Source organism: Podarcis liolepis, assembly GCF_965112155.1.
Source record: "Podarcis liolepis genome assembly, chromosome: 10".
Taxonomy (NCBI): domain Eukaryota; kingdom Metazoa; phylum Chordata; class Lepidosauria; order Squamata; family Lacertidae; genus Podarcis; species Podarcis liolepis.
The window spans coordinates 32,549,553-32,576,111 of NC_139562.1; the positions used below are offsets into that span (position 1 = coordinate 32,549,553).

At 41.2% G+C, this 26,559-nt stretch overlaps 1 protein-coding gene across 3 annotated transcripts; it reads right to left on the reverse strand.

The window, feature by feature from the left end:
• Positions 1-5: 5 nt before the first annotated feature.
• IFT56 (intraflagellar transport 56) lies at positions 6-25,531 on the reverse strand. 3 transcript variants are annotated; one of them, XM_083462652.1, is made up of 18 exons: positions 25,234-25,531; positions 24,788-24,925; positions 21,647-21,739; positions 20,357-20,471; positions 20,119-20,168; positions 19,254-19,399; positions 17,708-17,879; positions 16,938-17,012; positions 15,986-16,088; positions 14,709-14,764; positions 13,570-13,623; positions 12,672-12,735; positions 11,602-11,690; positions 7,519-7,602; positions 6,303-6,372; positions 3,297-3,403; positions 2,498-2,631; positions 6-1,509 (listed from the first exon to the last, which is right to left on the reverse strand). In XM_083462652.1, the coding sequence occupies exons 1-18, from the start codon at positions 25,471-25,473 to the stop codon at positions 1,398-1,400; spliced, it is 1,902 nt and encodes a 633-aa protein (XP_083318778.1). In that variant the 5' UTR covers positions 25,474-25,531; the 3' UTR covers positions 6-1,397. The 3 variants fall into 3 exon arrangements, with proteins under 3 accessions (XP_083318778.1, XP_083318779.1, XP_083318780.1); XM_083462653.1 differs by lacking the exon at positions 25,234-25,531 and adding an exon at positions 25,063-25,189; XM_083462654.1 differs by lacking the exons at positions 24,788-24,925; positions 25,234-25,531 and having other exon boundaries at positions 21,642-21,737.
• Positions 25,532-26,559: the final 1,028 nt, after the last annotated feature.

Consider the following 26,559-nt stretch of genomic DNA (forward strand, 5'->3'; position numbering starts at 1 on the left):
TTTGATTCTTGTTTCCAGCAGGCTTTGATGCAAATTTACTCAATTACAAATTTTCAATTGTGTATTTCAGAGTTACAGTTGCAAAGCGCAAACACATTACCTGTAGCTGTACCTTGCATATTTTATATTTAAATTAAGATCCATAATATTAAGTCATAACAACACATACCATACAGTATTCATTTTAGTCACATTCACAAGAGAACAAATTTTCTATTTTTATAAGGTACTTAAAAATGCATAATGAGTTACTCTCTAAGTTTATTTCTTTGGGATTTTACCAGAGAATTAAAATTTGGGGCAGATTACAAACCTTTTTTTGAAAAGTTAGAAGCCTAAAAACAATTTTGAAGTACATACATAAAAACTGTACAAGTGTGCAATGCATATTTAATGTTTTTTTTTTCAATGTATGTTCTTTTGTGTCTCTTCAAAATCTTGTTTTCAGGAGTAAAATCTGAAAGCAATTCCCCTAATCCATCAAACTAATTGCAAACATTTGCAGGGAAAGGTAGGTACCTTTCGGATTAGCATGTTAATTGTAGATAGCATGAGCTAACAATCTTTCTTAAATCAATTGACAAAACCTCCCTGTGGAACCAGATAAAGAAGTGAACAGCATATGATTCAGCTATTCTCTGTAAAAGGTGCCTCACAATATGCAAGAGGCCTTGGTAATTAAAAGTACATCTGAAGTCAAAGACATCCTATCATATGCTGGGGTTTTGCTACAATTCAGAAATATATTGTTTGTAATGACTGACCAGGGCTCGGATCACAAACCACACAAAACCAAGCCATGACTTAATGAGAAAGAACAATAATGCATGTACCCAGAGTGAAAATCACAGCTCCTTTGCTCCTCCCTCTGGTCTTGCTGCTGCAATATCCAGAGTGAGGCCATGATTTGGCTTAGTGTTAACGTACAAACAAGCTCCAAGAGTATTAATATGAAATGCTGAGTATTATTGAGTTAATTTTGTATTTTGCTTTGAGAAGTGATACAATGAGACTAGAGTCCATCTGTGTGCAGCACAGGCCAGTTCTTGAACAGTCTCAGTACAGTACCAACACAGTGCATTGTTAAATATACAAAACTAGAACAACCCGTGGACTGAAGATAGCATGAACAGTTAAAAACTAGCAATTGCAGTACAAAAAAAATGCAACTCGGAAGATGTTGCATAACTAAAGTCACATATTCTTCCCACAAATATATGCAATACATACAGTTTAAATTTAAAAAAGAATTATCAATATAAAAATAAATATCTATTCTGAATATTTTGCATTGTTACAGTCTGCATAATGCTGGTATTAGGCTAGAAGATGCCACAAATATTCCAGTCAGGCACATCACAGATGGCAGTTACTTCTATTATTTTGGTGATGTTGGTTTACAGGGGCACTCTGTTTTCCTTGGCCCACTTCTTCATTATACGAACTATGTACTCTACCTGCGGGTTACCCGTACTCCTCAAAAGATGTAACACCTCCCTTAGGGTATCTCTGAAGACAGAAAAGACAAAGATGTAAATAAAAATGAGGACAAGTCTGAATGAGAAAGTGCCACTCAGCAGATGGTAAGAGTTCTGTCAGCAAAACAGCGAGTGAAGAAGTTTTCAGCAATTGCCCTTCTTCCCTGCAGCTTCTTAAATGCACTCTGGGCGGTAGAGGCACATGGCTGAAAACTATTCCCCTCCCTGCTCTGCTGATAGAAGCCCTACCATCAGCTGAGCAATACTGTTGGATACCACAAATTTTGTATCCAAATTGCTTTGGAAAGTATGTGTCCCATTGCACAAAAATTGCTTATCCCTGTGTCTCTTTATATTGGCCTTATTGAGGTGAACCTCTAATGTTTAAGCTTTCTTAAAAATGATTATTTACTGCACATTTTTCTTTTTTTATCTCTTGGTAATTCCTCCTTTTATTTCAGTTGTATCGATGTTGTTTTTTCAACAGCAGGACTAAAGGAAGCAGATGAGGCTCCCAATACACAATATCTCAGGTATTAGGACTTTTTAACTGAAAAGGACTGGGCCTTCATCCTTCTGTTCCTACAAACCAGGGTAGAGATCCCAGGGGCGAAATGAGGCCATCTAGGCCTCCCTATCTGGCCCTCATAACCCTACGCAGGTCACAACCCTAACTGGCCCAGCCTCACACCCCAAGTGTTTTTGCCTGACTGGGATGTGTCCTTGAGCTCCCTCAATACATTTTGCTTGTCTGAATGGAGGGTGGAAAGGGGTGTGCAAGTGTGTGTAGAAACTATCATACTGTACAAAGGTAGGTTTTACATTTGTTCTGCCCCTTTTGCCCTGGACCCCACCCACCACTAGCACGTAGCCCCCCAAAAGGTTGCCCAGAAGGAATGTGGCCCTCAGGGTGAGGAAGGTTCCCTGCCCCTGCCATAAACATTTAACAGTGAGCTAGAAGAGTGTAAGAATCCAGGACACTGACCCCAAAGTAGTACAGAGAAAATAAGTGTACGTACTTGGGTTCTCTGCCAGCTATGATCATCTGGAAGATGCCCACACAAGCACCCCTTTTGCCTTCCCAGTATTCAGGGTTAGGATCCAGTCTTTCCAGAACATCAAATGCTTTTGCAGAATAGTAAAACTGGCCCATCTGTACAGGAAAGAAAGTTACATGCTCAAGGCACCAATCTTACATCAGAAATATAAAATAATACAGCCATTCATAAGAAGAACAAATAACAGGAGCCAGTGGAAATTTTCTGATCCCAATCAGGGGATCAGGCACACCTCAATTTTATAAACAGGCAAGTTATGAAAATCATCTTGTGTTAAAACACTACTGTAAAGAAACACTTAAATAATACACAGAAAGGAGCACAATGCCTCCAACTAAATAATCTGCCAATTGCACAAACAGTTCTAAACACTCCTCTAGATCTAGCTGCACTAATGTATTCATCATAATGCTAGTTGACTTGAAAACAGCAGTAAAAGAACAAGCCTAAGTTAAGAAACTTTTATTGGCTTAGCTTGAAATACTTTAGATACCTAGTGAAGCATGCTAGTGAATGAAGTTTGCTTTCCAATTAACACTGTTGTACTTGTTTCTTAAATCTTAGAATTAAAATTTTATATTCACTACTAATATAGGGAATGAATTTTGCTCAGGGGTAAAGTATATGCTTTTGCAGGCAAAATGTTCCAGCTTTCCAAGGGCTGGAAATATTCAGTTCATTAAAAAAATTCAGTAGCCTCTTAGGGGGTAGTAACTGATACTAATAACTAATGATGGGAGGGGAAGAGAGGGAGGCTCACTTTGTAGCAGTCGTTTGCAATTAGTTGCAAAAGGCTGAAAGACTCTCCTGAGGTTTCCATCTTCAGGTACAGCTCCCAGGCTAGTCGTGGTTTCTTATTCATAATGTCTGCAATTAACAAAAAGCTAGAGCTAGTAGAGACATGTCATCACATAGTGTTTGCAAAAGTGGATAAGCATTCTAATCAGCAGTACACATCTTTACTTCTATCATTCAGATAAGGTAAAAAGCAATGTAACACACCCATTGCTACCTGCAGTACAAAAAGTCACATTCTAATAATCAGGAGATACGAAAAAGTGTCAGGAAATCCATCCCATGTCTAATTAGCACAGAGGTAACCTGCATAACATTAAGTTTCCATCTGGAAACACAGGCCATTCATTCCACTGATCTGTCTGTTCTGCTTAGAAATCGCACATTGCCCAAATGTTTATTTAAAGGATGAAAAGGCAACATTTTATAAAGGATTTAACTTTTAAGGATTTTAATTTTTGGCAATGAACTGTTATCTTAATTTATATAAAAGACCAGTGCTTCTACAATTCTGCAATTAGGAGATTCAGATTCTGAGGGACAATGCTCATAAACTATAGACGTATCATGCCTGCCTTGGAATTTGAGCACATGGCAGGTATCTCCTAGTGACAGGCTGAACATTTGAATAGACAAAAAAGGTCTATTAGAAAATTCAGTTAGTAGTCCTCCTGTTTACAACCCCACTTGCTATTTTCTGCTCTTCTCTATATAATATGTACACAGAAGTTAACACTCCTTGTATTTCTACACTTATTCCAAACAAGTATACAGTAGCATTAATTTCCTTTGCCTTATATTGCTCTTTTGTGGTCATATAAAAACACTGGTCAAACAGATGAATGGTATTCAATTATAAAAGCATTTAGTTGTATATACCCAGTTTAGCATAAGTATCTATTTCATATCATGTCTGTAATTTTAAGGTCCATTTAATAGCAATGCTTATAAGGTTCCCAGAAATATTGGTGTTTTACTATTCTTTGAAAGGAGGCTTATTACTACTGCACTTTAAGAATAAAACTTATAGATAACTGTCCACATAATGATTACTATATATTTACATTGGTATAGCTATTTATGCCTGGTGTGCTCTGGTCCATGGGGTCACGAAGAATCGGACACGACTAAACAACAACAGCTATTTAAAAATATAGTGCCCTTACCTAGAGTTACTCGACACCAAACACAGTAGAAACAGTTGACTTTAAAAGCAATTAACACTTATAAGCTATGAACAGCTAACACCACTGCACTTTTACCAATGGCAGAGGATGTATTTATTTTGCTACAATATTCTCTAATAGCATTTAATTGTCTGACAATTCTTCACAGAGCTCAGTAACGGAACCAGGATTCTAAAGAGGCAACTGATTCCATTTTTGAGAGGAATTCAGAGCTCTGCATACATTATTACATCAGCCACTTTGCACAATATTGCTGCACACATAAACATGCACACTGTAACACTGGAAAACCTCAATTGTATAACTTCCTGCTGGCAGGAGCTGCCACTGCAATTTCCGTAACCCAGGTGCTCTTGCCCGCGGACTGTCTTGACACAGTGGTGCATGCTCTAGTTATCTCCAGCTTGGGCTACTGCAATGTGCTCTACGTGGGGCTACCTTTGAAGGTGACCCGGAACCCAAATCCATAAAATAAAATTTCCTAGTTTTGTGCAATTCTTGCCAGCTTCCCCCCACCCCAGCAATGTAACAGCCATGTCTAAGTTCATCTAGATTATGTATGAAGCTTTTATAGAGATCTGCCTGTCTGAACCTGACTGACTTCCTTACTAAGAAACCAGATAGCATATTCTACTTCTTACTGTGTGTTGGGAGGTCAAAGTTCACCCCTTCCTATGTTTGTGTGGGTAACTGGAAAGTTACAGGGCAGAAAGTAACAGCCCATCCTATTTTAGAAGCAAAGAAAGGTGATGTTTAAGAGACAAACCATCTAAGGGTTCTCTACTGTATTGTACCACCTGTATGTATCACTTTGAACCCAAACTCTGAGCCAAAATATCCTGTTTCATAAAATTATCACAAACTCTATACGGTTAGCAAGAGCCATGTGGGCTGAATTTATAATAATAATAATAATAATAATTTATTATTTGTACCCCGCCCATCTGGCTGGGTTTCCCCAGCCACTCTGGGCGGCTTCCACAGAAACCAAAAGACACTAAAATATCATACATTAAAAGCTTCCCTGAATAGGGCCGCCTTAAGATGTCTTCTGAATGTCCGGTAGTTGTCCATCACCTTGACATCCGATGGGAGGGCATTCCACAGGGCGGGCGCCACCACCGAAAAGGCCCTCTGCCTGGTTCCCTGTAGCTTCGCTTCTCGCAATGAGGGAACCGCCAGAAGGCCCTCGGCGCTGGACCTCAGTGTCCGGGCAGAACGATGGGGGTGGAGACGCTCCTTCAGGTATACTGGGCCGAAGCCGTTTAGGGCTTTAAAGGTCAACACCAGCACTTTGAATTTCATGGCAGATCTTCTGTCAAGATGGCTGCCTTTTAAAACCCGTAATATGTGAGCATATTTGGTATCAATAGCTAATGAGAACTTCAGATTTCTCTCTCACAAATGTAATTAAGGTAGAGTGCTGCAGGGACCAAACAATTAAATGTTTGGAAATTTAATTGCAGTTGTCTCAGCTGTACTTGTCCCAAAGAACAAGAACAAACAAGAATTTTTACCAGTACTTGTTCTGCCTGCTGAAATATTTTGCAAGTGATACCAAGACACCACCTTTTCCTTGAGTAGACTCCCAACCACTCTTGCTTACTCACAGGCTATGGCAAGATTTACTTTTTGTAGGGCACTTGCCTCTTATAAAGGTATCCAATTATATCTAAAAAATTAATTAAATCCATCCACAAGGTTAGAACAAGTTTAAGGAGAAATAGCAACAGGGCTAATGCAACAAAAAAATCTACATTCTATAACAGGGCAAAGTGACTCACAGCAGCGAGCTAGCCAGCTGAGATAAACAAAATCATTCTTTATCTTCTCATTTTGAATCAAGAGGAACACCTGAGGGGGAAACAGATAGAAAAAACAAATGTCTGTTTGCATTAGAAGAAGAAGAAGAAGAAGAAGAAGAAGAAGAAGAAGAAGAAGAAGAAGAAGAGGAGGAGGAGGAGGAGGAGTTTGGATTTGATATCCTGCCTTTCACTCCCCTTCAGGAGTCTCAAAGCGGCTAACAATCTCCTTTCCCTTCCTCCCCCACAACAAACACTCTGTGAGGTGAGTGGGGCTGAGAGACTTCAAAGAAGTGTGACTGGCCCAAGGTCACCCAGCAGCTGCATGTGGAGGAGCGGAGACGCAAACCCGGTTACCCAGTGTCAGGGAACTGCCATCGGAGGAACAGGTGGGGAGAGGGCTCACGGAGGCTGGGAGGGACTCAGCAGCGGAAGCAGGGACCAGCAGGGGGAGAGATGGGTCTCTGGAGGGAAGTCTCACGAAGGTTGGGAGAGACGCAGCAGCTAAAGCAGGAACCAGCAAGGAAAGGGGAGGATCTCTGAGGGAAAGCGAGCAAGAGGGAGGGCTCAGGGACACGTCCAGCGAGAACAGTGGGGAGGTGTCAGAAGCTCCCATAGGGAGACCCATTCCTCGCCGGAAGCTGTCACGCCGTGAGTCCAGAAGACGTGTTTCCATTAAGGAGCTTCTATGCTGGAAGCACTTCCGAAAGCAACCACTGTCGGAATCTGCAAGTGACTAGGGCAGACATGTCTGAGGAGCTCTGTCACACACAGAGGTTTGTGGAGTTGCACAAACTCTGAGGGACCACGATTTTACGCACAAGCAGCTCATCATCCCATCACACCCAGATTACGTGACTACCGCTTTTAACCACTACACCACACTGGCTCTCATTAAAGATCTGCTGCGTGATATATACCATAAGTATGTGCCTACTTCAAAATACAGATGAATCTCAAATAACAAAACATTCAACAGAATCATTATATAAGAAAGTTTCAAGACCTAAAAAGGCCACAAGTAGGGAAAGTCAGTCTAAGCAGAAGGATAATGAATAGCAGTCATCTAGGCATTATATATTTTTAAAAGTAAAGCAGAAAAAGGCTATCCTCAGAGCATATCCATGATGACCCAGAAGGTAATCAGGAAGTGTGTTCCTTCCTTGCATGTGGTGTTTTTAAAGAAGAAGCTACATACCTCCTCAGCCTCACTAGTATTGCCAGTAGCAGCTTTGGCTTGGGCATAGTTAAAGTTAAAAGTGTCATCATTGTAGAAGTAACTCTGGAAAATAAGTTGTGCACAATAAATAAAAAACATACTTTAAAACTTGAAGATGTACCAGACAATAGAGTAAAAAAAACAAAAAACACCTTTATAAATAGTAGCTCAAATGGCTTTGTGACTCAGTACATAGATGAAACATTCCACAGCACTGGCCACAATGGATTTGGGGTAAGTTCCAAGCCAGAAATTGCAGGGTGGCAGCTTTCTTTAGTATGCCCTTCTTTCTGGGCATGTTAAATCCTGCTGTGAAAAAACTGCCTCTTTCTCTAAATCTCTACCCAACTCTTCAAAGCATTCATGTCTAATTCCATAATTTAGTGAGTGCTGAAGATCTCCTTAGAATTATACTACAGTGGTACCTCGGGTTAAGTACTTAATTCATTCCAGAGGTCCGTACTTAACCTGAAACTGTTCTTAACCTGAAGCACCACTTTAGCTAATGGGGCCTCCTGCTGCTGCCATGCCGCCGGAGCACAATTTCTGTTCTCATCCTGAAGCAAAGTTCTTAACCTGAAGCACTATTTCTGGGTTAGTGGAGTCTGTAACCTGAAGCATATGTAACCCGAGGTACCACTGTACTGTACTGTATATTCAAATAGTTTGGGTTCCTTAGTGCAGCAGTCCTGGAAAGTGATAAAACCATTTCAGAACTAAATTGATAAAACAGTGAGCAATTCATGCATGCAGTATTCCTAATTCCTAATCCATGAGTATTCTGTACTTAATGTGTACCCACATCCAAAGAGAATTGCATAAGAAATGGCCACTGGTGTCAAAAGCAGGAGAGATATATGATGTACTATGGTTTTCACTGTAGTGATGTATGGAAGTGAGAGCTGGACCATAAAGAAGCCTGATCACTGAAGAATTGATGCTTTTGAATTATGGTGCTGGAGGAGACTCTTGAGAGTCCCATGGACTGCAAGAAGATCAAACCTATCCATTCTTAAGTAAATCGGCCCTGAGCGCTCACTGGAAGGACAGATCCTGAAGCTGAGGCTCCAATACTTTGGCCACCTCATGAGAAGAGAAGACTCCCTGGAAAAGACCCTGATGTTGGGAAAGGGAGGGCACAAGGAGAAGGGGACGACAGAGGACGAGATGTTGGACAGTGTTCTCAAAGCTACTAACATGAGTTTGACCAAACTGCGGGAGACAGTGGAAGACAGGAGTGCCTGGCATGCTCTGGTCCTTGGGGTCACGAAGAGTTGGACATGACTAAACGACTAAACAACAACAAATATGCATAATAGGAGATGTAGAATATGTATAGGATTCTAGATTTCTTTCACCCATTTTTATGAATAGGTTACTTTTAGTGTGACAAGATGAAAAATAGGACAAGCAACCTTTAAAAGTTGTATGTAGAAGACAGAATTTCACCAGTCCAACTACACTTGATGAATTTCTCTCTTCTTCCAACAACTATTAAAAGTGCAGCAGCCTGTCTATTTTTTTTGCCTGGCCACCCTAATTACATTCGCTGCAGCTAGATGTCACATTCACTAATCATGAATTAACCGAATGTACACATGCACCCTCCTCCCCTTGTGCATTCAACTTAATAGAGCATTCCCTGGTTTGCCAAAACAGAGTTTTCTGTGACATTCAAACTGAAAAACTGTGATGTGAGCAATCCCTGCAAATTAGGATTGCAAACTAGAGATTGGTTCTGATTTGGCTGGATTGTTTAAGCCAGATTGCCAGTTCAGGTAACATGTCAAATTGTTTTACAGAAATATTTTATTAAGCCAGATGCACGAAAGAATGAGACCGCAGGTATGATCCATGATCTGGAATTTCAGGAAATGTGAGGTCAGAATGCATTCACTGTGTACTGTATGGTAAGATACACCCCCTGCCCACATACTCTTGATTCAAAGGACAGCCCAGAGCATATTGTCCTAAATGCTATTTCTGCTCATTTGTATAACTGCAGAAGGACAAGGCATTAGTCAGTACACTGAAGCTTGGCCCCATTAAGCATCAATTCTCAGTTATGAGATTTTACCTAGGGTTTCCCACACTTGGAAATATTTTCACAAACAGAAAGCTAGACACTTGCTCTTTAAAATTAAAGTGGAGATTCTTGGGATGCTAAAGTTCTGTGGAGATACTGATTTTGTGCTGTTACTGTGTGATTACTGAATCATAGAAGACATCCTTATTAAATCCCTGTCATATGCGCTTTGGGATAATTCCTTAGATCTTTCACAGATCAACTTTCCTATTTGGTTCTGCCCTTACATAAACATGGCCAAGGTGACCACACCTAAGTGACTAAGAATTTCAGAACGGTAGCAAAATAACAACCACGTAGAAATGGAACTTGATCAAAGCACTTTTTTGCCCACATCCATGCCAAGTACTTGCCCAGGAAAAAGCACTGTTCACCTCCAGTTGTGGGAAAGTCATTTGTGCTGATATCTTTGGCTGTGTGGGAGGTACAAAGCATTTCCCAGACACACTGGTTGGGAACAGAAAGTGGCAGAATGCCAACAGACACCAAGCCTCAGTCAGAATGGAATGTGTAAGCACCAAATTAACTGTATGATCAGATTATGAATCAGGCTTTGTTCAGTGCTACCAGTCTTCAGGTATGTCTCACCAGCTGCTTACTCAAGCACTTTTATTTAATCAGTTCTATATTGTACTTCGTTTTTAGACTCTTTTTGTGGGCCTTTAATTTTTAATTTGCTTCTGTTTTCATCTCTTTCATTCCTTTCTACAACAGCCCAGTTCTCATGTCACAAAACTATAGATAATGGTTTATTCTGAACACAGAAATTGCTCCTGTTTCATTCCTCCCCCCTAGTGCTAGTGGGAGCAGCAAACCATGATCCCTATTCACCTTTCCCCCAACATGTCTATCTTGTCTCTATCATGTCTCCTCCTACTTACTTCTCTAAAGTAAAAAGTCCCAACTGTTGTAACCCTTCCCCATAGGAGAGTTGATCCACACATTTTATCATTTTGGTTGCCCTTTTCTGAACCTGTCCATTTTAATAATTTGTTATTATAGGAATAAATAAGAGAGCCTTTGCAATAGGCTTGGAAGTCCAAACAGTGAGACCTTTCAAAGATGTATTAGGACAACTGTTGTTAAAAATAGTAAGTTAAATATCTGGAATTAAGCATGGATAGGTAAGTTTGCACACAGCAGTAAATTATTTAGGGTGGTAAAGTCTCAGTCAGTGGGGGGAGAAAAAGCTCCAAATGTTTTCTTTAAACTGGATAGAACGTCCACAGAACGGCAGATGACATTCAACAGAAGCACAAAATCCTAATTACATACATAGTGGAGTTTAAACTGGAACTTAGAAAAAGAGGGACGACGATTGAATGCTCACTGAAAATGCCAGAAAAATAAGGCCCAAGCACTTGTGAACTTTTACAATGTTAAATGATTTGGGACCAGGTTATCTAAAGTACGGCCTGCACGTACATTTACTTAAGTGTATAAAAAAGCTGAAATAATCACCAAAGTTTCTAAGAGGTGTCTATGACCCTGTCCAAACTCAAAAGTCAGTATCACATGTCGTTCTCTCTGTCCTGTCAATAAGAAAGCTTAAGCTGATGGGTACCGGATTTTCAGGGCTTGACCTATACTTATGAAATGCAGTCATTCATAAAGTGTATATTGCCCTTTCACTGGTGATTTTAAAAAGAATTCTTAAGGCATTTTTGTTTTGTTCTGCCTTTATTCAATTGATGATGGTTCACTGATAATTTTTCAAAGGGATGTAATGTATATTTTAAGATGTTCCTTTTATATGTTTTATACAAGTTTTTTTATGCTGCCTTATAAGGGCACTTGCCCCAAAGTGTGGAATATGTATTTATATTTTAAAAAAAACTCTCTCAGAAAAGTGATTGAGATAACCATCCCTTCTTTTCACCTCCATTTTTGTGTGTGGCAAGTTTATGCATCACACACAGAAAGTAATACATGCAAAGATTTGTAGGAGACTACCAGCTGATATAAAACGTACTAACCTTCACTGAGTTAAGGTAAATAAGGACATCATCAAACTGCCTGAGCAGAAAGAAACAAGATGCCATGCACTGTCTCCCGGGGATTGTATCTGAAGAACAGAAGTTATATGCACAATTTTTGAGTCTGATTAGTTTATTTCTGAGATAACATAGTCTAGCATCTCTATATATAATAGCCCAGAACCACAATCTGGCTACCAGGTCAGTTTATACTTTGTGGCAAACAAGTCTGCACTCAGGGCTATTTTTCTCAACTTGTCAAATTTATTCTAAGTGTTTTTGATATAGCATATTACACATAGTGGTTTCCAACTCAACTATCAGTCAGGTGTTCTTTCACTATTTTCCTGTTTCTTAGCTGACCAGCAAGAGGCGTCCTCTTGTTCTGGGATACTGGAACTTGCATAAACATTCCCATTTGCATAAAACGTAAGCAATACTTCCACTACAAAAGGAAACATCCCAGTGTAAAAATAGTCTTATGCATGGTTGAACCCAGGATTCCTATAAAGGGGGGAAAGAGCAGGTTCTTCCTATGTATTATATTGAAAATATTTTAGAGAAGTAGCCATATTAGTCCACTGCAGTACCTTAAAGAGCTTAGTGTGATATGAACTTTCATAACCAATGCAGATTAGGATGTACAAATTTAAGAGCAACCTAAACAATGTACATATGATGATCTGTGAAAATGCAGTCTGCGTGTCGAGTTCCTCAATTCTCCTGTTATGTCTTCTACAACTTTTCTTAATTATGTTAGGAATTTTCTGCTAGCAGGGGATAAGCAAATGTACAGGAATGTATAGAAAAGTCAGGAAAGTGAGCAATATTGTTAAGCAATATTGTTAAGCCATGATCCAAGTAAGGTGAATTAGACATTACAGCGAACTAGACATGAGGCCTCTGTTTTTGGTGGCAGATGTAAGTACAGTGTATATATATGGTTCAGGTCACTAAGACAGAGAAAGATATTAACCATGTTTTTTACTTGACCCAGGTAACAAAATGGTTGCATTCACTGGCAATATTGACATCTGAAGGAATGAGAAAACAGAAAAGTTAAAACATACCACATTCACTGGCAGATCCTCCTACCAGCTGAAAGAACTGCTGAGCAATTTTCAAGTGGTCTCTCTGGAAAAGAAACATTACATCCATGAAAGTGCTGAGCAATGGGGCAGAGCATAGACAGATCTTTGGAATATGGAGACCGAACTAAATATTACATGCAGATGTTATGTAAAAACAGATAGAGAAACAAAGTTTATTATTATGATTTGGCTTTTAAAATAATAATATAAGTGTAAAATAATAGAGCTCTTTTAAAATCCACTACAAGAAAACAAAAAGTCATTGTCCAGATAACAGACTTCAGCTAACAATAGAGAATAAAAGGGTTTTAGTACCTTGGTTATCTCCTCATCCACCTGCAGATGCCAAAGGAATTCAGGCAGTATGTGTGGGGGCAATTAACTTAGTCTCTCTGGTTGTCCATAGACTGGAGAGCTTAAGTTTATTGACTTTCAGAAATATTCAACCTGTCACAAAAATGTTACTGTACGCAGGATTCCTGTTCAGTGTCCCAGCTATCCAAACTTGCCTTTGTGCAGCATAGTTCATTCCTCCACCATCAAGTCTTTCATTTCCCCCTCCCTCTCCATCAATACTCTGCATTCTGAGGCCACAGAGCACACTCAGTCCTCATGGGAGTGTCTTGGGCTTTGCCTTCTTAAATCCCACTCCCAATATTTTTTCTATTTCTAGAAATTCTGAGGTTCCTCTAAACATGCTGATATCACCCTATAGTGTATATGATGATTCACAATTCCATTTTTTCACTGGCAAATATGTAGGAAATACAAAAGAGCAAGAGGCAAGTTAGTATCAAAATCAACCTGTTAGCTGAATTGCAATGTGTTCTCGTCTACTCCACATGAATTACTGATGTAAAAAAGGTATTGTACTCACTGAGCCCATTTCCTGCCCAAGGACTGCATTCACCACTCCCTTTAGAATATACTCCTAGAGAAAGATTATATAAAATGAGGCAACCATTTACTGAAGCTTTAAAGCAACTTGTGAAGTATTCTGTTCAAATTGCTTTACATAGATTTCTGAATAGCCTGTTTCCATGGTTTCTTAAGTAACTGTATTAAATATATAAACCAAAATCAATCTTGACATGCAGTTAGTAACTTGCATGAAATAACCAGAGGCTGCAGTTCAGAGAACACATTATAAAAAGGAGGGAAATTATAAATTGGGGGGGATCTTCTGCTCAGTTTTCCGGTTCTTCTTTTGGCATTCACTAGCTCTGAACCTAATTTGAAAAGTCTGTTAAATAAATGCGTCTCTTCCTATAAAATAATGTTTCCATTCACTGTCTTTTAGTACAGAACCAGCAAAGGTTTTAAGATCTATGTATTTTCCCCTGAAGTTTTAAGCCAATATATTATATGAGAACACATGTTTAAATGGATTAAGATAGTGCATATTGAAACAGTTTTAAAGTATCGTATGAATCTGGAATAAATCTCTAAACTGTAAAAAAAAAAAGACACTGCAATATGTTATTTGTGCTATTCTTGTGCTCCTTAAATATTTTGACAATATCTTAAGGTTTTGACCAAATGTGTTGTGCGACTCATCCTTTCATCTCTATCAAACAAAGCGCAAACAATTAAAAGATACGGAGTTAGATCCAGAGTAAGCTATTAACACTTGGTTTCTATTGATTTCAGTGTAATCTAAGGCAAGTCAGGACTACCTTTTCACAATGATTTCTGTGGAAACAGGGCAACTAATGTACTGCACAATCCTAAGCATGTCTACTCAGAAGTAAGACCTACTGAATTCAACAGGACTCACTCCAACTAAGTGAGGTTAGGATTGCAACTTTAGTCTGGACCCAATCATAGTTTTAAAAATGGATGAAGATCTGCATGCCTGTTTCGTTTTGATCCAAGAATGATATACTTTATGTCCAAATAAAGTAAACAGATTCAAGTATCTTCTTTTAGGAAGGTGTTCCACTCTATGACAGAGCCTATCCCAGATGACCATGTCTTCCATTATATGTATAATCATATCCAAAAGGTTCCTTTTACCTGAGGGGTTGTAGGTTCCAGGTCTTTAATCAGATTGTAGGCTTCCTGCACATCATCTGAAAGAACACATTACAGTGCATATTGTATTTTCCATGTCACCTTCCCACACCATAATTCATCTTTCCATAAAGGCATTCAAAAACAAAGGATGAAAAGGAACCATAAACTGCAACAAATGTGTACTTGCTGATTATACATTTATATAGTCTTTATAACAAACATGGGTTAAGTCATTTTTTTTATTTTCTGCTATTTTTTCAGAGCAAAGGTCTTTTTTTTAATAAAATGGACTAGCAGATGCCTTCTGAACAGTACAGGGGCAAGATAAAAAAAATTTACATTCTTTTCTCTCATACATTTATTCATCCTGTGAGGATGGGACAGGAAGAGGGCTAACAGCCTGTGACTGAGCTTCACCTAAGAAGAATTTTTGATGCTAAAACGTTGACACTAAATAATGCAACCTTTTGGGAAAATAGACTAATGCTGCAATCCTAAATCCACTTACCTGGGAGTAAGCCCTACTTACTTCTGAATACATATGCTCAGAATTGCATGGTAAGATTTTGAAGAACTGTATTTTGACTCAAGATGTTAGAAATTGGGCTTTTTCTGCTAATTCCCATCATTGTTACAACCAAGAGATAAAAGGTAATTAACTAAACATTTATTCAGATGTATAACTCACACAAATCAAGAACTGGAATTACGCTTAATTTAGGCAGACTTTTTTTTTACTAAAAAATTTTTTTTTACTACAAACATTTAGCATCACAACAAAGAAGATGTTACAGATTCTCCCAATTAATATGCCTAGGTTGCAGTTTATGGGAAACAATGTTGCAAAAACAGATCTCACATTGTATAGCTTTTTGCATAGAGGAGTGAGGAGCAGACAGATGCCATGTAGTTTCCTTGTCTCAGCTGTGCTTATTTAAGTCCTTATAAAACCTCTGTATGGAAGTACAGTTGCAAAGCCATCTTCTGATGGCTCAGCTGCCGCTAACTGCAACCAAGCACACAGGTCTTATTTCATAGCGATTTCAGGAAAATGAAATGTTCCACTAGCAAAAGAATATCTTCTTGGGCTGATCTATTTTTTCAGTCATTTACAGCTGTCTTTTTTCACAAGCTAGGAATCTAAGCAATTTATTTAATTGTAAAAAGTTACCAACCTATATGCCAGTCCTCAAAACAAAGACCCCCTTGTACCCTATGTGGAGGAAAAGAATCACTTTAAGGGACAAAAGAAGTCAAATTCCAGAAGATGTGCTTACCTTGACGAAGGTAGTAGATTACTAAATTCAATCTGGCTTCAGGAATGACATCAACCAGGGGAGGCAGTACTTGGAGAGACCCCTCCCCTCCTCGGAATACAACCTGAAGAAGAAAGTCCTCACTGCATTAGTACAGCAGCAAGCAACCTGCAGTGAACCATCTTGCAGTGGTACCTTGGTTTAAGAACAGCCCTGTTTACGAACTATTCAATTTAAGAACTCCGCAAAACTAGAAGTAGTGTCCTGGTTTGAGAACTTTACCTCGGTCTAAGAACGGAATCTGAATGGTGGAAGAGCAGTGGTGGCGCAAGGCCTCATTAGGGAAAGCACGCCTTGGTTTAAGAATGGTTTCAGTTTAAGTACGGACTTCTGGAACGGATTAAGTTCGTAAACCAAGGTTCCACTGTACATGCATTTTGAAATGTTTATTAAACTAAGAGGCAACAAGCTTCTGGTGAATTATGAATGTGTCATATTTTCTGCTTTTGAATTTTACAAGTTAAATATTTACTCCACCACTAAAGTTCAACAATTCGTGCATCATGAAAATACCAATTCCTGCACAGCTCAAAACGATTATCTTTATTTTTGTACACGACATCTTAGTTTCATAGACAAATATTCCAAAATAAGTTATTGGGGTGGGCCTAGGGGGTGGGGAAAGAAACAGAGGGAAAGATTACGAAGATAAAGATTGAGCAAATGCAGTTAGTTGTGCATACTTAGAAACTTGTCTAAGGAGAGTCTTTATAGATAACAAAACCTTTTCACAGCTGGGGTTAGTTATGCACAATTGAACATGGGGAAACAACTGGAAGAGAGGACTAGGTTTACAGACTACTTGCACCTCACACAATACTTTCTTGGGCCAGCCAACAAGACATTCTTTTGAATGCAGCCTATAACTTCATAAAAATTATGCAAGCTAGTTACTTTCATAATTGTTACTCACCAAATTGTGTTTAATGAGTTCCTTAGCAAACTCAAATGATGTTGAAGCACTGTCCATCAAGCTCTTAAGCTCTGCCTTAATTTTTTTAAGAAATTGCAAAACAGTGAGTGGAAGAATAGAACACACAATCAACAGAAGTAGCCATTGACACTACTCAAAAAAATATCAGAGCCAATTTGAGAATTTTTTTGGGGGGAGGGCTTGCACAAAAATGCTCTCAACATCCCCTCCCAAGTTGCCCCACCTCTTCTTTACGGCTGCCCATTCACTTGCCCTCTCCTGTTGAACCTAATCTGCACCACTGCCCAGAGGGAGAACAAAGCTAGCAGAAATTGCTGCTCCTTCTCCTTGCCCCGGTCACTGCTCACTTGCCTTGAGATCCCCACCTTGCAGGGATTGGACAAGATGACCCTCAGGATCCCTTCCAACTCTACAATTCTATGATTCTAGGACAAGCAGAGCCATGAGGTTCCAGGAGTTAGCCATGTAGTGCCTCTTTTGGACAATGTGCCTCAACAGGTGCCAAATGATGCCAACCCTCTGAAAGTGGTCCTGCATCTTATATTGTGGACCTGAACTGCCACATGACTAATTCATTTGAAGTGACACCAGCATAACTAGAAACACATACATATAGTCAGACAGACCACATACTGAGGTACAAAGCATAAAGTTAGAGCTTCTCTACAGAAACTGAAATATTACTTCAAAACTGAAACTTGCATGAAGGAGGTTATGACTTTAGTGAGAAAAACATTTTAACAAAATACCTCAGCAGCCTTCCCATTGTAGAGTCGGAAATGATTACAAGCCTTTAAGTTAAGAGCAATGGTGCTATCAGGAACTTGCTGAAGGTAAACAGCTAGCACCTCTTGTGAAACATCATAATAATCCAGTTTGTAGTAGCACAAGGCAACATATACATTGAGAGCCAGGTATTCCCTGCAAGACATCAAAGTTCAAGACATCCAAGTTTATTCATTTAACTACATTCAGTGGCAGAAAATTCACCTAAAGCGGAATGCTCCTAAATGGAAATGTGCAAATAATACAGCACATGTGTATTCTCAATATATGTTCTATCATCGGCAGAATGACAATGCCTTTTGCTATGAACAATAGTGTGTGCATGGAAGGATTAGAAAAGAGTTTCCTGAAACTACAAGCAACAACCCAAATGGGATCACTAAGACCTATGCCTTGAATACTGAGCATATTTTAAGACATCTATGAAGAAATGCAACTGTTGAGTCACTTTATGTATATGCTTAATTATAAGATGGTTGCTTTCCGTTAAATACAGGGTTATTCAGAGGCTGTGCTTGTCAGGGAATTCAAGAGGTGAGCCCAGGAAACTAACACCCAAAGGTGGTGGAGAAGAAACCTACCGTATTTTTCGCCCTATAGGACGCACCGTCCCATAAGGCGCACCTAGTTTTTTTTGGGGGGGGGAATAAAGGGGGGATTATCCCCCCCCCAGCCCTCAGAATAGGCAACTCTCCGCAAGCCGCAGGAGCCCAGCACCGGGCTCCCGCGCCTTGCGGAGAGCCGCGCGAAGCCTGCAGAGTGAGAGGGGTTGGTGCGCACTGACCCCTCTCGCTCTCCAGGCTTCAGCGAAAGCCTGCATTCGCCCCATAGAACACACACACATTTCCCCTTCATTTTTGGAGGGGGAAAAGTGCGTCCTATGGGGTGAAAAATACGGTAGTTACAATGGGAATCAGAAACTTAGGAAAACTCGACAGCTCTTCTGTTTGGCTAAAAGGTTGGAAGGTGGAATATGGTCTATAACTGAAGCTGGCCAGCAGGCTCAGAAAGTCACAGCTAGAAATCAGAAGAAAGAAGCTATGACAGAAAGTGTTGCAGCAAACCTAAATTCCACAAGAAAGAAGATGAAAACTGCAGTGCAGAAGGACAAGGACAGCAGCAGAGAACCTCTGGAATGCAACCATGCCCACCTGTCAGTCACCTGACATTGTATGACATCAGGCACTGAGATCTGTAATCTCCAAACTCTGTTATCTTTTATATAAGAACTAATTGCTAATATAAGGAATCTGTGATCTCTGATCATAGTGCTAAGTAATTTCATTCAAATTACTCTGGGAGGTCACAGGAAAATTTAAATCTTACTACTGGATCCCATTGGCCCAATGTTGTGGGTTGTACTATAGTGAATTTAAAATAAGAAGCAAGAATCTCAGAGTATAACTCTAACTGTTAGAAAGGGATACACTAAAACTTAGCCCTTCTCCATCAATAAAATGTCCAAAGAGTAGAGAGAATGACAGAATGGGAAAGAAAAATATATCCAACCTGTTATCAAGAAGTATACGTTTGTATATATCAATAGCCTCTTGGTAATGAGACCGCATATAGTGGATAGATGCTAGGCTTAGCTGATCTTCTGTTATGTCTTGCAGATTCTGGTGAAAGCTCATTAATTTCTTCTCATCACCAAACTATATGGGAAATAAGAACTAGTATTACACAGATGCAGGACATACTACATACACACTAATAAATACAGCTGGCAGTAAGCAACTACTCTTTATCCTAGTAAATTAGTTCTCAAAAGTTACTAGCCCTTTTTTAACTAGTCTGCTGGAAGTTAGAAGACGGGGGATGGAAGTCTCTATTGTGCTTCCAGTGGCTTGCTGTATCTCTATGCTGGGTGCAGAGGACAGGGCTTCTCTCCTCTGGTCGCCCACTTGCTTTTTGTGCTTGCCATAGAATAAGGGCACACTTCTCTCCTAGCCCTCTTACTCACCTACATGGAATTTCATGCACTCATCTGTACACAATTCCTTGTTGCCTATGGCTATCAGACAAGTGATTAAACAAAAGGCTTCTCTATACATATTTTCAGGTCTCTACCATCTCCACCCCATATTTCCCTAAGATACCACTTCTCTTTCCACTGAGTATAGCCTTCCAACAGGTAGCTTATCCCTTAGCTCTCTTTCTTCTTGGGTCTTCTTACCACTCCGCTTCTGGGCTTTCATCCTCTGTGCCTACCCAGCCTCTATCTCTGCCCTACCTTTCTGCACCTAGACAAGTCGGGCAGGATTCTCATTCAAACTAGTACTATTTGAAGATGGGGGAAGGTAGGGTCTGAGTTTCAGAATACCTCCAAGTACAAAATACTACTTGCCTCTGCATGGTTTTGTTTCCTACATACCTTGTGTGCTAGATGGAACAATAGGCGATTCTGAAGTCTACTTTTGGGAGCTGAAAGAAAATCCGAAAAAAGCATTAAAACAAAATTTAATGCCAACACTTGGAGCAGTTCAGGGTTTTTAAATATTCATGACACGATGAATTTGCTCAGGTGCACCACCTAAACAACACAAATTTGTACATTTCAACTTGGTGGTACTTACTCCGAGATAAATATATATAATATTATAGCATCTTACCTTTCAAGGCTGCTTGTTCAGCTTGTGTATACATTCCCAAGAAGAAGTAAGTGCATGCTAGATTCACCCAAACATCAGGGTTGCACCCAGATCGCTTTGTCAGCTCTTCATATTCCTGAAACAAGTAACAGTTTTTGATATACTGCTGCCATAACCATCAAACAGAAATTATAAATTTTATTTTGAGTTTTAAGCCATCTTGAGAATTTATATTCTTAGTAACTCAATCAATCTGTACCAACAATGTTGCTCTTTGCTTCTAGTGTATTATCAAGCAAGATGTACTACTAACACTTAGGGAACATGTTGTATAAATATTAAATGTTTCATGTTTATTTTTTCAGGAATCCTTACAGCAATGCAGATCAGTGTTATTACCTCTGAATTGCAGAGGGAGGTTAAAGACATACATTCCCAGTGCTGACCTGCTTAACTACAATACACTGGTTCTCAGCATGCCACCAGTTAAACTGACCACTTTCAACTGACCAAGATCCTCCAAGGCAAGTTCAAGAGTTACTCTTTATTTCCACACTAAATTTTAACCCAGAAAAAAAGACTATGCAGGTCTTTAATTAACAGGTTGGCATTACAACTGTGTTCAATGTGACAGAGTTTAAAGTTGCTTACTACTTCTAAATTATGAGTGCAACAGTGCCAATGACTGTGTAGACCATAAGCCAGAGCTGAAAGAAGTTGAAAGAAAATTGGGATACTGGGCACAAAAAGAGATAGGCTGTTTGGGAGAGATAAACACAATTTCTCATCCAGCTCCTGATCTCTTAACCATAAAGGGTTACATATATACCAGTTTTTACATTAGATGGGGACATGGAAGAACTCACCAATTTCAAGCTATCCCAAATAAAGTTTTTTAAAAATGTGCTTTGAAAAATCAAAATTAAACGTGCTGCCTTATGGGGAAAGAAATATAAACACAATTCTTTTTACACCAAGACATATTTTCCTTTACAAAAACATGGACTTTTGGAAAATAGCAACAGCAAACTGACAATACCTAACCCTATTAATTGTGCAGTATGTAAGTCAAATAAATAAATAATCCTGCCTTTCCCATCCTCATGCCTCTCAGATTCACTAGTTCATAAGCACGCATAATCATAATCCAGTGTGAGGATATACCATTCTGTTTCAAGACTTATAGTACAATGGCATGCCCTCTTTTTGCTGAACTGCTCTAGGACAGGTCTCTTTCCACTCCCATCTGTTTTTTATATTAAGACAATATCCCCCTTCCTTCCAAAAGGAAGCAGGATTTCCTCACCTCACCTCCAGTGCTCTCTTGTAGTCACCCAGATGAAAAGCACAATATCCAATCCAGAGGTCTGCATCTTCATCTTGTTCCCCAACATGACGCTTAAACTTCCAGAAGGAAAACATTAAGATTAAAATGATGCCCAAACACGGAAACTTTCATATGAAAGTTATTCCTAAAAGTAATTTTATGCTGGCAACTTTCTAGAATGAAACCACATGATACAAATATGTAATGGTACATATGATATAAATATGTAATGGTTGACATTTTCAAGGGTTTTAACCTGGCTCACCTTCAAAAGCCTTAAGTGTTTATGACATACCGTATTTTTCGTCCCATAGCACGCTCCGTCCCATAGGACGCACCTAGTTTTTTGGGGGGAAATAAAGGAAATTCCCCCCCTTTATTTCCCCCCCCAAAACCAGGTCAGGGAAACCGAACCAGGTCGAGGAACAGCGGGATGGCGGCGCTACGCATCCCTGCTGTCCCCCGAGCTTGTGGGGCTGGCCGATGTCTGCCTGGCGCGAGGGGCGCTCTGCTTTAGGGCGCTCCTCGTGCCGGGCGGCAGGCTGCTATCCGCAGCGTGGGGAGCCCTGCGGGGAACTCCTGCAGGGCTCCCCACGCTGCGGATGTCTGCCCGGCGCGAGGGACGCTCTGCTTCAGGGCGCCCGGCGCTCCGGGAAGCAGGCTGCTATCCGCAGCCTAGACAGCCCTGCGGGACCTCCCGCAGGGCTGCCTAGGCTGCGGATGTCTTCCTGAAGCCTGGAGAGCGAGAGGGGTCGGTGTGCACCGACCCCTCTCGCTCTCCAAGCTTCAGCGAAAGCCTGCATTCGCCCCATAGGACGCACCCAGATTTCCCCTTCATTTTTGGAGGGGGAAAAGTGTGTCCTATAGGGCGAAAAATACGGTACATAAATGTGATGAGGAGGCTGGAGACAAGTAACATACAGTAACTTGTTTTTAAAATACTTTGATAGCTGGTTTTCCCAACTTAACTCTGTGCCTTTAACAACAACTTGATAAGCAGAAATTCATTGGCTGGTCACAGCATCGCCAGTACCAAAACCAAACTACAAGTAGCCATTAAAGCTACAGTGCCTAGTGCATATGGGGAAAAGATTCCTGCATTGCAGGGGGTTGAGCTAGATGACCCTTGGGGTCCCTTCCAAATCTACAATTCTATGATTCATCAGAGAAGCACAAAGGCTATACGCCTATGCCTTACTGTAGAACAGACCTCCTTCAAAACAGAAACTTTAGTATTTAGACCAGGGGTGGAAGAACCACAGGCCCAGGGCAAAGTGTGGCCCTCAATGCTTCTCTCTCCAACACTCAGTACTCTCTCCAGACAATGCCTCCTCCTTAGGCCACACCCCTCACTGTTCCTCTTCCATGGCCTCCTTGGCTGCTTTTCCTGGCAAGGGTGTGTCTTTAAACTGTGATAATACCTTTTGCTCGCCTTGTTGGACAATACAGAGACAGGTGTGTGTGTGTTTTTATAGAGGGGAACAGGATAGTAGCAGAGGAAATGGTGGGGCTATGTCACTGTCCTGAGCACACCCCGCCCAAATGAAGACAAGCAATTTGAAGTTTAGTTCTTTAGTGGCAAAGCACTCAATTACATCAGCTCCTGAGGTGCAAGGGATATACACCTCACTCCTGCTGATTAGCTAACTAGGGATCTGCTTCTTCAAACTTATGCTCCAACCTGGATGGTTGGAGCAACAGCGTGACCACAGCCCTTCCAACTCACTTAAACCCCATCTGGTGTGATGTATGCAAGCAACTAGCAACTTCTCCTGTGTGGCAGCTCCACCTGCTCCTGTCACTTTAAGCCCCAACTTGTCCTTGGGAGACAGCAGGGGAGAGATAGCAGAAGTCTCTCTGGGACTGTCTCTTCCACCTCCGAGTCTTCCTGCAACTCTGTCCTGGCCTCCTCTCTTCCTGTCTCTGGCTGACACAGAGCCCCACAAATTGTTGGCCCTTCCACTGGATCATCCTCCTGCTCCCCTGCCTCTTCTGCCCATCTCTCGGACTGCTGCCTGTCCCTAATAGCCACTCACCTGATGTCCCTCCAGCTGCATCACTGCTGCATACTGAGACAGAGAAGGGGGTGAGGTGACAGCAAGATTGGCATGGTGCAAACGTGCTGGCAGGGCACAATCTGTATGTACAATGCCAAGCTTGCCCCTCCCCCTTTCTATCCTGGTATGCAGCAGCAAAGCAACTGGAGACCAAGTAAGCAGGGCAGCTCCACCACACCATCTACTACTGCCAGAGAAACATCTGACTTTTGTGTGGCTTGTAGCCTACTATACAAAAGTATGCATCACATCCATTGCCCCACCTGTGTTTTTTCTTTTGCCTCCTGCCATGGCTGCTATTAACATATCCCACCACCCTCAAATGCTATCCACGAAGGACTGGAAAAAGTTCCCCACCCTGATTTGGACATTAGAAAATGAATCAGTCGGCATAAAACTCTTGCTTTAAATCAGGCATAGGCAATCTCGGCCCCCCCCCAGGTGTTTTGGGACTACAACTTCCATCATGCCTAGCTAACAGGACCAGTGGTCATGGATGATGGGAGCTGCAGTCCCAAAACATCTGTTGGGCCGAGTTTGCCTATGCCTGCTTTAAATGAATATAAGTATGCAAGTGTTCACAGGCAAACTCTTTATACTGTAATCCATTTTGCTCATCCCCCTGTGGTTTCCTTTGTGGAGAACATTAGATTTCTTGTCCTCATCCCACAGCCTTTGGAGTATCAGCATTACACATACTTAACATCCTAACTGTATCAGGATGGTGAACAGTACTTAAGTGTATAAGTAATCTTCTGGAAGTGGTGCCAGGTCTCCAGCAGAATGCAATTCTGTGCAGTGGTCAAACTTCACCTCCTACACTTCACAAAGCAGGAAAAATAAAAGCAGACTGAGAATAAAGGAGCACTGAGGCTCTCCACTCTCCCTCTGTAGGAATCAAAGGCCGGAACAGGAGGGTGAATGTTAAGGCCCCTTATTTCCAAGGCATTAACTCCCACTGGCCATAAGGCTACCATCAGCCCTGAGCCCATCCCCACGAACAACCCAGCGCCGTCTCTGTCGGTTCTTGGCGCAAGGTCCGCATTTTCCAAGCCGTGCCCCTGGTACCTCCAGTAGGGCGATGGCCCCAGTGAAGTCCCGCTGGGTCAGCAGCTCCTCCAGCTGCGGGATTCGCTTGCCTTTCTTTTTGCGCTTGTCAGCGGACTGAGAGCCGCCCCCGACGGCGGGCTTGAGCCGCGAGAGCATCTACAAAAGGCGGAGGGGAGGGAAGAAAGAGCAGAGATAGGTGAGGGGGGCGGGATGAGGCTCCGCTAGTCGTCGTCCCCCGGCCCCCCCATTCCCCAATTTTCCGAGGAGCCCCTTAAAACATCCCTGCCCCTCACCATTTTGCCCGCAGGCCTAATCCGCAACCACTACAACCCGCGGCTGCTTTACTGTTTCGCCAAGGACTCTGTTCCCCTGGCAACCGCGCGGGCGGGCGGTAGCTAGGGAAGGGGAATCTGGACAGGGAAACATCAAATAACGACCGGGTGGCAACTGCCAGCCATACTCACAGTTCCGCCGCTGATCCCGCGCCACGTTATCCCAAACTGCTTCAGGGATGCGTGCGCGCTGGCGACGCAGCAGAGGCGGGGACGCAGCCGTGGTGTTTTTTTTCGGGGAGCGGGGAGGGTGGAGGAAGGAGAGGCCCACTTGAGAGCCAGTCTCCACCAGGGCTGCATTTTACTGACAAAGCTGGGAAGCTCGCTGGTTTGTAGCTGCTCCGAGAGGCACACATTTTGCGCTGCTCCCATAGGTTCTTAATTCAAGCGACACACGCAGACAACCTGACGCAGTCGCTGATTTTTCTTTTCTTTATATGTGAAAAAATTATTTCCAGGGCGGAAAACGTATTTTATCACCAGTGTCCTGCGATTTAAAGCACATTTGTATGACTCCTGTTATAAATAAAAATGAAGACCCAGGTGGAATCTAGACACATCTAAAAAAACGATGTGAAAATGCTTTTCTTAAAAAGCATTTTGAAAAATATATTGAATTTGCCACAAGCTTACCATCGCCATCTGTGTAGCTGAGTCCCTATAGCTGCTTGAATGCTCTCTTAGTACATTTTAGTCCTCCCCTAGCTTTCATAAAATTGAGTAAGCAGGCGTAATTCTCGAACAGGATTATTAGGCATTTTCTCCTGCAACAAGACTACTTCCTATCACCAGCTTTGGGTTGCGGCTAGTGGCTGGGTGGTATTTGTAGATCTTGATACCATTCTGCGCTTTCTGCAAATGTTTTACCTATATATTCTTACACACTCCTCTCGTGTTGCAGGGAGCAACGAGAAGTTCCAGGACCATTGCTACTGAGGTTTAGTTTCATTTGGATGAGAGAATGCTGGAGACATAAAGATACCTCATTCTGTCTGTATCTTAAAAACTGTCAACCTGCCAAGTATTTGTTGCGGACTCCAGCTCTATAGATGAATAGCTCATTCATTATAGTAATTCAAATACACCAATATTCTAATGTCAAATCCTAGGCTCCTGACTAGACATTACTTGAAGCCTTAAAGTTTAAGGCAAAGTAATAGCAATAGACACATTCACAGTGATCATACAGCAAACCCACAAGAATATTTTTTACTTGCAACCAGATCAATGTATTTCCTGCCACTAGGGAAAACATAATGGATAGTGGTCTGCTTAGTGGGAGAGAAGTAGCTTAGAGAGGTTGGGGATCAGTGTTTTCATGCACAAGTTAATCACAGATAGAGGTTTCTTATTTCTATTTTTGAAGATTAAATGTGGGGATTCTTTCACAAAATACCACAGCACTGAATGCTGATACGCAGAACAAAGCGTAAATATATTTACTACTGCAAGCTTCCA

Excerpts from the sequence above, each read along its gene's own strand:
- IFT56 (XM_083462652.1), bottom strand. The coding sequence starts at position 25,473 with ATGGGAGCAGCGCAAAATGTGTGCCTCTCGGAGCAGCTACAAACCAGC. Across the intron at positions 19,400-20,118 it reads TGTTCCATCTAGCACACAAG|TTTGGTGATGAGAAGAAATT; the intron begins GTATGTAGGAAA and ends TTTCCCATATAG. Across the intron at positions 12,736-13,569 it reads TTGGGCAGGAAATGGGCTCA|AGAGACCACTTGAAAATTGC; the intron begins GTGAGTACAATA and ends TTTCTTTTCCAG.